At 30.3% G+C, this 15,214-nt stretch overlaps 2 protein-coding genes across 3 annotated transcripts; both read right to left on the bottom strand.

Annotated features, from left to right (window-relative positions):
• Positions 1–2,915: 2,915 nt before the first annotated feature.
• Positions 2,916–11,261, bottom strand: LOC123694160 (ethanolamine-phosphate cytidylyltransferase). 2 transcript variants are annotated; one of them, XM_045639492.1, is made up of 8 exons: positions 11,037–11,261; positions 10,327–10,577; positions 9,963–10,029; positions 9,332–9,409; positions 8,891–9,050; positions 6,256–6,444; positions 4,225–4,383; positions 2,916–3,745 (listed from the first exon to the last, which is right to left on the bottom strand). In XM_045639492.1, exons 1-8 carry the CDS (start codon positions 11,084–11,086, stop codon positions 3,563–3,565), a joined length of 1,137 nt encoding a protein of 378 aa, XP_045495448.1. In that variant the 5' UTR covers positions 11,087–11,261; the 3' UTR covers positions 2,916–3,562. The 2 variants fall into 2 exon arrangements, with proteins under 2 accessions (XP_045495448.1, XP_045495449.1); XM_045639493.1 differs by having other exon boundaries at positions 8,891–9,047.
• A 788-nt stretch (positions 11,262–12,049) lies between these two features.
• On the bottom strand, positions 12,050–15,132 carry LOC123694161 (meiotic recombination protein DMC1/LIM15 homolog). Its single transcript, XM_045639497.1, has 5 exons — positions 14,777–15,132; positions 14,293–14,460; positions 14,039–14,141; positions 12,996–13,163; positions 12,050–12,342 (listed from the first exon to the last, which is right to left on the bottom strand). Exons 1-5 carry the CDS (start codon positions 15,097–15,099, stop codon positions 12,085–12,087), a joined length of 1,020 nt encoding a protein of 339 aa, XP_045495453.1. The 5' UTR covers positions 15,100–15,132; the 3' UTR covers positions 12,050–12,084.
• Between the last annotated feature and the right edge of the window lie 82 nt (positions 15,133–15,214).

Raw genomic sequence — 15,214 nt, 5'->3', positions numbered from 1 at the left:
TGAGATTACTATGATCAATGCTCGAAATATTGAAAAAAAAGGAGATTAATTTGTATTAATTTGATATTATTGAATTAAATAATAATTTAATATAAATTTATAAATTTATATTTATAAATTTCTATTATTGAATTGTCTTAAAAATCTAAGATATTTTTTTTTATTCAGTTAATTTATTACATAACATAAGGATTACCTACCTATAATAATATATTGAATAATGTTAATATATCGACTATAACTAACGACTTAAAACGACAAGTTAAATCATAAACAAAAACTTGGTAAAAGATAGGTGATATATTATATATAATTGTTAAAAAATAGCTTTGACTTTTAAAGTGAAACTTTTATTACATCGTCTCAAACTTTTTGGTCTGTGTAGAGCATGTTGCGTGACGCACGATACGTACGATAATTATCGTACAAATACGATAATTTTTAGTTAAATGTCTATAGTGTGAAAAAAAGTTTCACTTTTACCGTGGTTTCATAAAACCACACAACTTATTTCTTTACTAGAGACAACCTTGACATTGAATTCTTTGAAAATCTATAATTCGTAATAACTTCGTGGTAAGAATGTGGAATTTTACATGTAGAGTGTAGACCTCAGTTCAAGGTAACGAACGTTCGATTACCAATACCGTCGCGCGTCGGTCGACCGTGTCAATCGTTGTCAATTCGTTTCAGTTTACACATCGACTAGTCGAAGATTTTAACTAGTTGATCGACTAGTTGATGAACGACATTTAACGGTCTAGTCTCGTTGATGAAAAATGCGTCGACGACCCATTCCTACGCACCACCACAGAACAGTAAGAACAAATAGAAGTGCGATGTGGGCGTGGCCCACGTGTCACTAGTAAGGTAAGATCACCTAACTCGCTCTCAGTTGTGCGCAGAAAAATATTCGAGTCGGTTGTCAGCTGTCAAACCTTTTTTCCATATTTATTCATTATTTAGGGCGTGTTGTTCGGTATTAGAGTGGAAAAATGATAGCAGACGAAATAATATCAGCAATCGAGGCATATCATACCATCGGTAAGTCTTATTTTAATTTATTTTAAATATATTTTATGTTACAACTTCGCTTGTCGTAATTTGTCAAAAATTTATAAAAATATTAAGTCAAAATGAACCTTAATCCATAAGAAATTAGTACTAATATAGATTGAACAGCAAACAAGACTTTCTGGAATATTATTGCAATAAACAAACGAATGTCGGATTAGTGATGCATGTGGCGCATATCGACAGTATCGATACTTTAGAAAAGACAAACATTATAAATATTAAATTTTATTTTATTTTTCCTTAGCTTTCATTTGTCCTATTTATTTATAGATTTTCGAAAGAGGCTAATTTAAAAGAGAAATGGATAATTAATGCAACGTGACGAGTTAACTGGATGCCGAACAGCAATAAGCAGTCTAACAAAGGCCACCAATACATCAAACCTACGGCAGTTCCAAGATTTAAAATAATGCATATTTTCTGTTTGTTTTGTAAATATAGATTTATACTATTCTATTCCGTTTTTTATTTAAATATAATAATATGAAAAGACGTACTTAGTAGTAATAAACATACTCCAAAATGTGACACATTATACTATACTCATAAAATAGAAAGAAAAAAAAAATGCACAAAAAAATATTTATTTGTGAATTATCGATAACAAGGCTGACATCCCTTAGAGCATAGCATCAAATTAATGTCATTAATGTAGAGTGACACAAATTTCAACCTTATCTTAATGTGTTGAGGTTCAAAGTTATATGTATTGAAAACTAACGCCCTCTGTTGTGGAGTAGCTGAATGTTTTCGAATTTGGAATTTCTGAGCAAAGAGAAACAAAACAGCTAATATACCTAGGGATGCTATACTAAAATTAACCGTAACTTGTTGCTTTAGGGTACATATTGAAATGCTGTATTTATAACCTAAGTCAGTTTTTACTCAAATTAAGCTGTACAATCAAAGGCATAGTTTACTTGTAGTGTACTGTACTGTGGTACTGTATTACTATCGGTTTAAATGTGTGGGTTTGGCGACACTGGTTTTCATACTAATTATGACATTATAGCACTTCTATTTTGTTCTTACTGTTCTGTGCGCACCACAGAGTGATACGCACCCTGTACGCACCTGTGGTACGCACAGATCCAAGCTATGGGTCCAAGAGGGTCCAAGGCACAGCACCTTGGTCTGAATACCTCTGCCTACTAAGCGAATGTTTTCACGATAGGTAGGTACTCAAAGGTTTTCACGTGGTTTTCAGACAATATAACGTTGTAAAAGAAATTATTATATATTGAGTTGTGAAGGAGTTGATACACTAATCAATTACATAATATTTATTTCTCGCAATTATGAAAACCAAGTGAAACCCATAATATGACATGAATAAACTTATATATTATAAAACACAAAATCATTAATATGCCCTCAAACAAAGTTAAAACACGTCAAAATAAAGTAGTATATTTTTTATTAACATAAAGTACAATTTTTTTTTTTATATTTTTCGCCTAGCCGAGCCATTGTTACTTTTTACCATTTTGAAAATTTAATAATTGTGCTTCTCCTACCTCTAAAAAAGTGAATGAATTTATACTTCCTGTCGACCATAGATTGAAATGTATTCTGCGGCGATAATGCTAAATTAAGTATAATGTTATAATATTATTAGGTATGCCTGTATTTATTAAAATAGTTCGAAACATCAAAAGTAACGGCCTGCCTGTTCAGTTTTTTTTTTATTTATATTGCTAGGATTTATATTATATAAATATAAGAAGTGATAAGAAATGAACATGAAATTACCAGCTAACAAATTTAACTCAGAGGCAGAGAGAGATGTGTTCATAAAAATCGTTCAATATGAAATTTGGTAAAATAAAACAACCACATTTATTTATTGATATTTTATTTTAATTATTTATAAATAAGGATAAAATATTAACATAACATAAATATGACTACACCATAATTTAATATGACTGATCCACAAATAAAGTGAATGCCATAACACCATAAATTTAATTACAAGACAAGAATAGCTTATCTATGGAATAATAGAGTATTTACAAAATTATTGTAAAGAAATAGAAAATAATAATAAAGCACATGGATCTAAAATATTTTGAGTTACATTATATTAATATTCTCAACTATATAACTTTTTGGTGTTAACTGGCTCAATGTGGCCGTGCCACTACCTAGGCGATATTAAAATGTATATTTTGTATATTTAAAAGCAACAAAACACTGGAATTCATTTGATTCTCAATATAATGTTTGTACATTTATATTAATACAGGAATATGTAAGTGTATAACATTTAACGGAAATAATCACTAAATCCAATAAATAACTATGATATTAATAACAGTTTTTCATCAACCATGATTATGGCAACACAGTTATATGACTGACTTCATTATATGTATTCTAATGAAATCTCTAACTACAACCATTTAAATAGCACAATTGAATTTCAAACATTAATATTGCAGGATAGAAGTTTAAAGAATTATCTATATGTCCATAGATTTATTTATACTACTACAGATTTCGTTGTCTTACAATCCCCGTTTTGAGTTGGCTTTTTGTCTATGGCTTTCATAGCGGCCATTTCCTTCTTTTCCTTCTTCGTGTTTCTTTCTTCAAATTCAAGTCGATGACGTATTATCCTCTGCACTATGTCCTCTGTTGTCATTGTGTTGCCAGAATTTAAAATCTGTAATGATAAATTTGCAATATCAATATTAAATGTCGTACGACCATTTTATATAGGTACTTTTCTGTATGTTTAAAAATTTTATTCTCTTGTATTCGATCTTAATTTTTGACGGATAAAGTTGATTTACCGTATATGGTAATTATATTTTCTTTTATAAAACTTAAAAATACGGTAAAATAAGATCATATCAATATCTCAAGAAATTCCATCAAACCCTACAAGAACAAGCAATTGTACAAAATAGTATTTCCATTTATTTGAAATTACACTTCTGTTTTAGGTCAATTTTTTAATGCCCTTGCTTTTCTCCTTTGCACACTGAATGTGTGTGTGAGGTATCTAACCGACTTAAAAAAAAGGAGTAAGTTCTGAATTCGGCCGATATTTTTTATGTGTATTTCCAAACTACCCAACTTTAAAAAAAGGAGGAAGTTTTCAACTCGGCCGGTATTTGTTTTCCAAAAAACTACACGCACCTTAAAACAGCCCCTCTCCTTGGGCACCTCGTACGGGTCGGACTTGTCCGCGTCGAACGATATCGGTGTAGCGCCGTGACACACCACGTCCACGTTGAAGTGGTCCATCAGGTCCGCGGTCACGCTGTACGGCGCGCCTATCACCACCTCGTGGACGTACTGTAAAATAAAATGATAGTTAATTTAAAATTATAAAATAATATTAAAATATCTATACTAATATTATAAAGCTGAAGAGTTTGTTTGTTTGTTTGTTTGAACGCGCTAATCTCGGGAACTACTGGTCCGATTTGAAAAATTCTTTCGGTGTTAGATAGCCCATTTATCGAGGAAGGTTATAGGCTATAATATCATCACGCTACGACCAACAGGAGTAGAGCCACGGGGTTGAAACCGCGCGGAGCAGCTAGTGTTGTAATAAAAACAACAATTTTAACACTTCTTTTATCCTACTAATATTATAAATGCGAAAGTTTTTGAGTATGTTTGTTACTCTATCAGGCAAATACTACAGAATCAATTAAAATTAAATTTGGCATACGCATAGAAGATGGATGAACATTCTAGTTTTAGTAGTGTTTTGTGTTACTTTTGTAAAGATTATAAACTATAAACCACATGCCATTACTGTTTCGTACAAATTAAAAATTAATTTTAAATTCATTAAAAGTTTCCTAGCCATAGCTGGTTTTATTTACCTATGTACTTTTTTGTCGTAGTTTATAACCTGTTAATGCAAACATCCATTTCAATCTACATTTTGAACTGATGTGGAATTGAAGTATGGGTGAAGTAATGCAAAATAAGAATTTATTTATAGTACAATAGGAAAAGGACGGACAGATAGGAAGTAACAATCTACTATTATTGTATCATCCGGTCCCCATATCAGTATTGTTATAAATGTAGTTACAGATTTAAAATTTTAAGTGTATAATTTTTTATTAGTATATTCTTAATTTCGATGTAAAATTGTAAGTGTAATATGCCAAATTAAAATGAAAAAAAAAATGACTAACAAATAAATAAAGTATAAGTCAGAAGCAAAGGATTTTCATTTAATTGTATGGTAAAAAATATTTAATAAATAATGAATGTAGATTTAGTAAATGAATTATTGAGCATTAGTTTGCATTTTTCTGCAAGATAATTGATCTTATCAAATTATGATAAAAACTACATAAAGCAAATTTTCCCGATTCAAACAATATATTCATTAATATTAAATCAAATAACCAGATAAAAAAGAACAACTTTTTTTTATTTCAAGGGGTTTTTACTCCTTCTTTATACTGTGTTTATTTATGTATTTATCGGATAAATACATACATGCATGGAGAAAAAAAGAAAATTCTGAATGAATTGCCCCCAGCCGTTTCTCGAGCGCTCAAAAATAATCGGTGTGTCCTTTAAAAAGTAATAGATCGATAGACTTGCATTATAATATTAGTACGAATATCACTATAATGCTCTTAAACAAACGCTACACATTGTTGTCGAAGTTATCATAACATATGTAGAACTCGAGTAAAAACATGTAGTAATTTGATTATATTATGTATGTGAATAGATAAGTGACTATGCACACATTTAAAGATAAAAATATAATATGTTTAGATTTGTTTGATACCGGAAATCTATAAAATTTTCCACTACCTCCGGCAACAAACATAATTGTATGATTTAGTTTAACACACGATATAATTACATAACCTTATCGATTAATCAATATTATTCTCATTTAAGTACCTACTATTATATCTTTTTATTAATAGAACTGTATTGAAAGTTATATAAAAAATACGACTACGACTCCTACATAAACCGTGACTCTTCAGTAAGTACCATTGATCAAAAAATGTTCAAACTCAAAGGCCCAAAATTAAACCTACACTTTCTATCGATGTATAAATAATTCTGACACTAAAAATAGGTACCGTTATTTTTAAACACGCTATTAATAAATTGCACAGATAATACAAACATGTATACAAATTATTAATTATTACGCTAATTATAATATGCAATTACCTTGCACGCGAGTACAGATAGCACGCGTTCATGTAGATTCATTATGGGGTAGTTGGACCCTTTGTATCTATTCACTTCTAGGTCCGTATGAAGACCGACTATCAAAAAGTCTCCTTGTGAGTGTGCGGCTTCCAAAATGTCAAGATGGCCGACGTGGAAAAGATCGAACGCACCCGCTACGTATACCACCTGAAAAAAAAGCAATAATATAATATGAAAGTAAACAAAGTAATAGGATAGAAAAAAATGGACCATGATGCTGGATTTGAAATGATCGTTTTTTACGGGCTACGATAAACACTAGCTATTTATCGTAGCTCGTAAAACATGATCAGGATTCAAACCCAGCAGATTTAAAATTTCTCAAATCACCTAGTTATATATTTTTTAATTCAAAAGTTCTGCTTGTAAGTATTTAATCATACATATTTTCATTATGATTCAGCCATAAAGATTATTCCGGATTACGCATATCAATAATGGTAATTTAATAAATCTTTTTCTAGTACAGAAATGATTCAGAAAAATATGAATGGCCGTATTTCCATATCAAACTCATGATAACACGATAAAGCGCTGATAGTCATCAGAAAGTGCATCATACGATATTGGCAAATTAGGTTAAAATATGCAATACGATAGACAACATTAATCACATAAGTGATTTCATTTTCTGTGCATATTTTTATTACTGCCCTATGATAACTACGTTATGAAGTAAAATCGTTTCTCCATATCGACCTTCAAGTACCTACCTATTGTGTTCACGTTTCAAGTTAACGTAACGACGATCTAAGTTCAAGGTTTAATAAATTGTTCATACAATGTTCTAAGCATTGATATATTTTGATTTTTATTAAGATCGTGATCATGTTTCTTTTGATGCCCATGGATATTTAAAACTATTATTTTTTTAATAATAAATAAGTTACGTTCGTCACGCGTAATCTAACAAATTGAAACAAGGCAATGCCAAATTGTACGTAAATATATTTTATGAAAAGTGTAATTTCTTAACTCAGTTTTTTTCAGCATGACCAAAATTATATAATATGTATAAGTATTGTCAAGCCCGACCATGTAATTGTGATTTCTCGGCGTTCGGTTAACATTCGGTTAACAATTTTCACGGTCCAACATTTAAAACAAAAAAAGGACATTTGCTGAGGATAAGACTATCGAAACAAGTTTGATGACAATAATTAATAACATTCGTTTACGGTTTACAACCGCATGCGTGAATAAATAAAACGAGCATCTAGAAAATAATATTTCAGGTGGCTTCAAAAAATTTAAAATTATCTTACAATCTGAATACGTTTATTATCATTATTTTAATACACTAGTAACTATTGTAACACACACAACACAATTCTAAACTGTAACGACATGACGCAGTGAGTCTGCAAAAGCATAATCCTCCTCCTGGCTCAGACAAGTAAAATAGCCGTATTTTATTCGACAATTGTATAGCTTCATTAATTATTACCAACTACATTCGGCTATTATTAGTATTTTTAAAATAACTAGATATTAACAAACTCGATTTGATTAAAGGTCAAGGCGAAGAGCATTGAGTGTGTTTTGTTAGTATTTAGGTTTGAATGATTTAGTTTCATAAATAAATTCAATTCGTTATAATTGCATATTTCATGAATACCCGGAATTTGGGGCAAACAAAGGAATTTCAAGAATATTTCTCTTTTAACGAGAGAAAAGGTATTAGCTAATACCCGCAATCTCTTACGTAAATAGGAATGTTATTTTCTTCAACGTCGCAAGTTTTTAAAACTGTGACTATGCCTTCATGAAAATAAGGGATTACATATTTTAATATAATAAGGGCTAATTTTTCAATCCTCGGTTAAAACTTATTCGTCGAATAACGTATGAAACTACCATTTCAAAATGTATTCTTATCGCCCGCAATTGACAGTTTACAGGTGACATTTTAATATTATCGTCAATCGTGTAATACTTTATTGGACGGGTAAGTTTTAACCAGGGATTGAAAAATCGGCCCTAAGAGTATCAAAATATTCCACCAATATATATGAAAATAATAATAAAAATTAAAAACAGACCCAGATATTTAAAAAATTGATACAATTTTGAAGAAACCACCGCGTCGTAACAATGCTAAGTCCTAACATTATTACAATTTCAGTTGTTCATTGTTAGTAAGTACTTCGTCAAAACTCTATTGATTTCCTGATTAAGATAAGCATGAGCTGCGCATTTATAGGTACGGTCAGCATCATAAATAATTAATTAACGTGTTATGTACGTTTAAAATTTGAATGCATTTATATATTTTTGCGTGATTTGTATACTAAGTATGTACTTATAACGAAGGAATTAAATTGTACTTCATTTAGATGGAGATAAAAATGTGCACATAATGTTGTAAAATGTAAATAATAGAGATCATTTCCTATCGGAAACCAATAATGTATTAACATTATTTAGATTTTGTAAAATCTCTTTAAACCGTGTAACAAAAAATACTTACCTACTTCTAATTCTACTACCTACAAAAAAAAATTCTGTATATTTCTTTTAGTTTCCAACTATTTTTTTATAATTTCTTGTGATTGTATCCTATAGAATAACTTAAAAAAACAAACACACAAACCCTGTCAGTAGGCTTCGGCGACAATCCACTGCTAAACTGTATAATCTTCTGTGTGGTCGGCAAGAATTGTGAACAGCCTGTATACGGAGATCGCGCGGTGGAATCTGTGCCGAGGTTTGACGAATGGTCCAGAGCTACAGTGTACTCTTTGTCACCTCTCCTAGAAGGTAAGCGATACTATTACTTATCGGTCATTGGGTGATATAAAAAAAAACACATAGTTTTATTTCCATTCAATGTTAGGGTTGCCTGGCAGAGATCGCTACCTAATAAGGCCTTTTGCTGTTGCCCTTTGCTGTTTATGTTAAGTCTTGTCTTTATTTTGTTAATTTTCAAAGCATTTTCATTCATTGATTCATTCAAAACACGTTTTTTTAAACAATAAAAATGTAGCTATCTGATACAATAAAAATCAAAGGTAAAAAAAGAAAAAAGGTTTACTTGAAATGCTCTCTGGTAAGTAATAGCATCCTTCCAACAAGATCTGTTGTAGATACTCCAGCTGTTCTAGACACTTCTCTGAAAAAACATAAAATTATGTAACTATATTTTACTCACTTATTCAAAACATTTCATTAACTCGTTAAATAATCTCCAAACCAATTGTTGTCATATGAACAAAGATAAAAAATAACTAAATTAATTAACATAAACATATTAGGTATATTGTTTCAGTTTATATGTGACCAATTCACTGATCTATACAATATGTACCTTTCCTATATAGATATTTTACATGTTCATTTCAATACAGCACAAGGTCAGGGTTATTCTTATATGAACAAAACATGACATACATATTAATATTATATTATATTCAAATTTTTTAATTTTTTTATAGAAATTGTATATTAACATAGTTATTTGATAACTGATTACTATGTTTCCTCATTTCTGTATGTAGTAAATTATGTTGTTGAATACAAATTTTTATTGGAAAAAAGTTTAAAAATCATTTTTTTGTGATTTTTTTTGGAAGAACTAATTAGTATAATATAAAATGTTTATCTTGCATATTTAATTAGTGATTTATATTTCCATTTAATTTTATTTTATTCCTTTCAATATTTACCTATATTTACCAGCACTTTTGACTAAATGATATGTATCAATTCCTTCTGCTGTTACTGTGATGTCATCTGAAAAACGAGTAATTATTATTTATAAATTAGGTTCAAATATTTTGATTTGAATACAATGAAACATTTTGTTGCCTGACAATGGATATAATATTATGTAAGTATTTATCTTGAAGATGTAGACGGAATTGTTAGTTTTATAATATCTTGTACCATCAGGTTGTTTTTATACATATATAAAATAATTCTGATTAGAATTACATTTACATATGACATTAATAATTTGAGTCACTAGCAATTACTTAAACGCAATTTATTATTTATAAAATTTCCAATAAAATACAAATTCTCAAATACCTCCATGTACACAGAAGTCACACTGATATTTATCCAATGTTTCAAGAGTTGTGACATAAGGTGCACCTTCGACCACCTGATCCACCCATTTTATGGCTCGCACCATTTTGTATCTCTCCTCTTGAGTGAACACTGGTGGCCCTTTATGTTTTGAAATCTCTTCATCTGTGTGAACACCCACTATCAACACATCACCTAATGCTTTCGCCTGTCTCAATGAATTTGCATGTCCAAAGTGGACCATGTCATAGCTGAAAATTTCAGTTTTTGTTAAGATATTAATTTTACATTGACTGTGTTCTTATAATAAATTAATTTGAATTAAATTAAATCATGTAAAATGTATTTCATACTTAACTTACATAGTTAATAGAATTCTTAATAAATTATATTTGTTAAATATTAATATTATTAATACTAAAACAAGTAATTCTAAATTTTCATCCTCTTAAAAATTAAACAATGCATGTATTTGTCATAATATATGTAAAGACTATTTCTGAGTTAATATGAGAAAAAATAAAATTAAGCGGCAGGCGCTAATTACGCCGAAACCTTCTAACAAAGCATTTATATAGGTGTAAATATTAATGCACTCTGATAATCTTTGCTTCTGTGCATTAGCGTATTCATAATGCAATACAAAAGCAATAAAATCTATTGTAAATCATAATAGGCGGCTGAAAAAATATTAAAAAATCTTGACTTACCACCCATCACACCAAACACGTACTTGCTTTTTTTCATTAGAATCACTCATAATAACACAAATAAAACACTAAGGAGATTCACTAAAATGTATCTTGTTTAATAAAATAAAATAATTTAGTATAATTTCTTTATTTCACATAAAATACGAAATCTTTTACAAATTAACCGCATCGACTTCTACACACTAGCTAATTCTGAGTTAAACTGACAAATGACAATTCAATATTCTCAAATGACTTTGACAAATTGCACGTTTGCGCCGGTCAACTTTTGTTTTAAATTTATAATAATTATTGTGGAATAAAAATAAACCTAAGTATAAGTATATGAAAATAATTATGGTTACGTTTGCTATCTTTACTTGGAAGTATTTTCGAGCTTTATACAACACTTAGAAAGAATAAAAACAAGAATTTAGTTTAAAAGAAAAAACAACTCTAATTTGTCATCTATAATGTCAAATAGACCAGTTATTACTTTTTAATCTTAAATTATAAAATATACATATAAAGAGTTCTCTATAATTATTTCAAATACCGGACCTTTCTCTTTTTTCTTTTAATACATAATAGAAATTATATTTTTGCACATTAGTAGGTAATGTTCAGGCGATTTGAATGGTATTCTTCAAATAGTTATTTCTGAATGTATAAACGTGTGACAAACAATATTGTGTTGTAGAACAATACGCACATCATTTGTCGCATAGGTAGTTTATCTAATCTTGTTTTATTCTAGAGCGTCAACTCAATTGGCTCAATCGAGTCACGCCACTATGACGATGTTAAGGCGATCCTGTTTGAATGGACTTTGGCGCACGTGTGCGTCGCGTCGTTTTGGAATTCCTTGCCGTCGGTTCAATATGTTATCGATGTTGAATCATTATACAGGCCAATCACTCTAGATAATTGTTAATAAGTACCTACTGAACTGTCTGCAACCATATTTGGTTACTTATTTCTAACGATACTTAGATACACGGGATTTATGCGTAAAATAGTAAAATCAGTAATTATTTAATATTAAATTTATTTATTATTTTTCACATTAATCTTTGGCATCAGCAACGCCACCATTCGTTATTGCAAACGTAGCTTCACTCTCCGGTAAATCCGGGGAATCATAAATTTTCGCGATTCGATTTTCACCGCGTCCTTTTCTGAGGGATATTCTTGTTGTAGAGGCATGGGCTAAAATGTTTCCACCGATAGGTTTTTTGGGATCTACTTGAAAAGATAAAGTGGCACCTGGATCAGCAGTCATTTGATTTGTTATAAAAACTGCTACATTGTATTCTTCCGATATCTAAAAAATAATTTGTAAATTTAAAATAAAAGTATTTACCTACTTAAGTAAGTATATGATATTTTATTGCATTATTAATAACCATCGATTTTTCCTAAATAGGGACGATCTTTTTAGACAATTGTAATGAAATAAAACTTGGATCTAACATTGACCTATGTCGCTATTTGGAGATAAAATGTTCTCTTCTGAAATCCAATATATAACATTTATCTTATCTGAAGTCCCGAATTGGAGTCATTACAACTTATAGTCTACCCGGATGCTTTTATCTATGCATTCTTAACACGCGTTTACTTGATGGGCAGTTTTAAATGAAATCATTAAACAAAATTATGATTGATCATAATATGATCCACGATGAACGGACACATGTGTGAAATATCTTGATAGATAATACTTTATTGCACACACACAAGATTTACAAGAAACACGAAAGAAAATACAGCAAACAGAGGCAAGTATGTACAAATGGCGGCCTTATCGCTAGGCAGCGATCTCTTTCAGACCATTTTTATGAAATGAAAGTAGGTACGTAGTTACATACATGTTTAGATTGCGGCTTTAATTTCTTAGCCATGTCACATTTATTAATAATTATTAATGGCTTTAATATTTTATTTTTTATAATATAAATTAATATAACCACGAACCTTTTGTAACCTTGACAGCACTTGAGCTAATTTTTGTTGTCTGTCTGCCAGTTCACCGCGACCAGAGAAATCAACTCGAAATAATGCCATAATAGAATCTATTATGAGAAGTTTGAAAACCCCGGCCTCTTCATGAAATTTAGCAGCTACGAAATCTAATAACTCCGCCTTTGAAAATGCAAAAAGAGTCCTTGTGAAAATTATGATGTAAAATAATAATAAAAAATTATTTTGATGTTTAGAAGTACTTAAGGGATGAATAAATCGCCCTGTAGATATTTTATCTGCAGTTACGTAGGTATAATTTTTATATTAGAGCTAGGTAAATATTTAAAAGTCTTTGAATTATGAATAAGTACTATTTTATGATACCATTCATAAATTAAATCCAACATGAACGTAGATTGATGTTATGGAATAAAAAGTGGGACAAGGAACGCCATATTTAGATCTTGTTTATCTTAACATGTTAAAACTAGCTTCAGTATTGATGCTAGTGACCTCATTAGTTCTGTTATAGTAAACCTGCACCATGAGATGTGTACTCAATTTCCGTATTAAGGAATCATTGACGTTTTAAATATATTGTGTAAGTACTTATTACCTATAGTACAAACCTAGCTAATAGCAAACACTGATTTCATTCATATACAAGTGATAACTGCGTTAAAAACAACCGACTTCAAACTTGCACTTGCAAAATTTACAAATACCTACAGACAAAAATGCTCATAAAATAAAAACTACTGGGCCTATCCGAATAATTTTTATGGGACCAATTCGACACCATCCCGCATCGAACAAAAAAAGAATCACGTAAATCGGTTCAGAAACCTCGGAGTAATCGGTGTACATACATAAAAAAAAAAATTACCGGCCGAATTGATAACCTCCTCCTTTTTTTGAAGTCGGTTAATAAAAATTGATTGCCATTATAGGTTCTGTTGAGCGTAAAAAATATTGTTATCTTTTGGAAAGGATATTCTATTTATACATTATTATTATAAGTAACTTAAATTTTTATTTTGTTTTTGGTACTCTACCTGATGCTCCGAAGTATATGCTCTTGCGTACAAAACGTTATCCAAAACTCCATTTTGATCTAAGTTAAACCTATCTGCGATAGGTCTTAACCGATCTGGGCGACTTTTGAGTGCGTTAAGAAAATAAAAAGAACCATAAAATGGTACTTACGACCTCAAAATTTCAATAGTAAAATTAAGTAGGTAACTAGTTAGTTGGTACAAAATTGCGTGGGAACATTAACAAATATTTGTATATCTATAAAAAAGGATACAAGGTATGTTCGGTGTCCAAAAACATTACTTTCCCGCCATGATAACCAGATGAGTTCGGTATTTGTGTTGTAACGCATAGAGTATGGGACAGTTGAGTTTTTCCAGTGCGAAATTCTCCAAAAACTTCAGTAATTGCCATAGATTCAATTCCTCCCGCCAGTAGTTTGCTTTAACATACAAAAAGGTGTTTTATTTTTATTTAATTACTAGCGGTCCGCCCCGGCTTCGCCCGTGGTACATATTAACGTTTTCTCTACATAAGAACCATCCTCGTACTTCAAGGAATATAATAAAAAAAGAATTATCGAAATCGGTTCAGCCGTTCTCGAGTTATGGAATTACAACGAAAAGTGGCATTGATTTTTATATATTAGATTGTCGCCCCATAAAGTCCCATTGCATCGATGTAGAATGAGAATATGGTTTTGCAAAGAGTGATTTTCTGAAGAAAAACATAGTTATCTTATATGTATTATTGCTTACTCTAATTCACTGCTACCAGTGCTGATTTTAAAAACTTGTTTTCGTCGGTCACTAACTTCCAAGGCTGTCATAAATCCAAGAGTTACGACTTTTAAACATGCTTCCTTTATTTTTTCAACCTTTGTTTCGGAGAAACCTTTTATATTACACAATTTCTTCTTTGTAGACATTTGAATACCTTTTATCGTGCAAATACCTGCACCCTTTAATTTTTTTATATCGGCTACATTTATCCCATGTTTTTGTAAAATATCTACGTCTTGGAAGAAACTTTCCTCTTCATCATTTTCAGAAATGTTGTCATCAAGAGCTTGATCAATCATATTTATAATTACTATAATCAACTTAAAGGTGCGAATATGAAGATTTTCACAAAAAATATATTAATTTGAAAGTAAACGGAATTTCAAATTATCAAGATCAAGTTTCCCGCCTAAA

The sequence above is a fragment of the Colias croceus genome, chromosome 9 (genome assembly GCF_905220415.1).
Source record: "Colias croceus chromosome 9, ilColCroc2.1".
NCBI classification, from domain to species: domain Eukaryota; kingdom Metazoa; phylum Arthropoda; class Insecta; order Lepidoptera; family Pieridae; genus Colias; species Colias croceus.
Note: the sequence above shows the minus strand (reverse complement) of the source record. Positions and strands in the feature narration are given on the sequence as shown.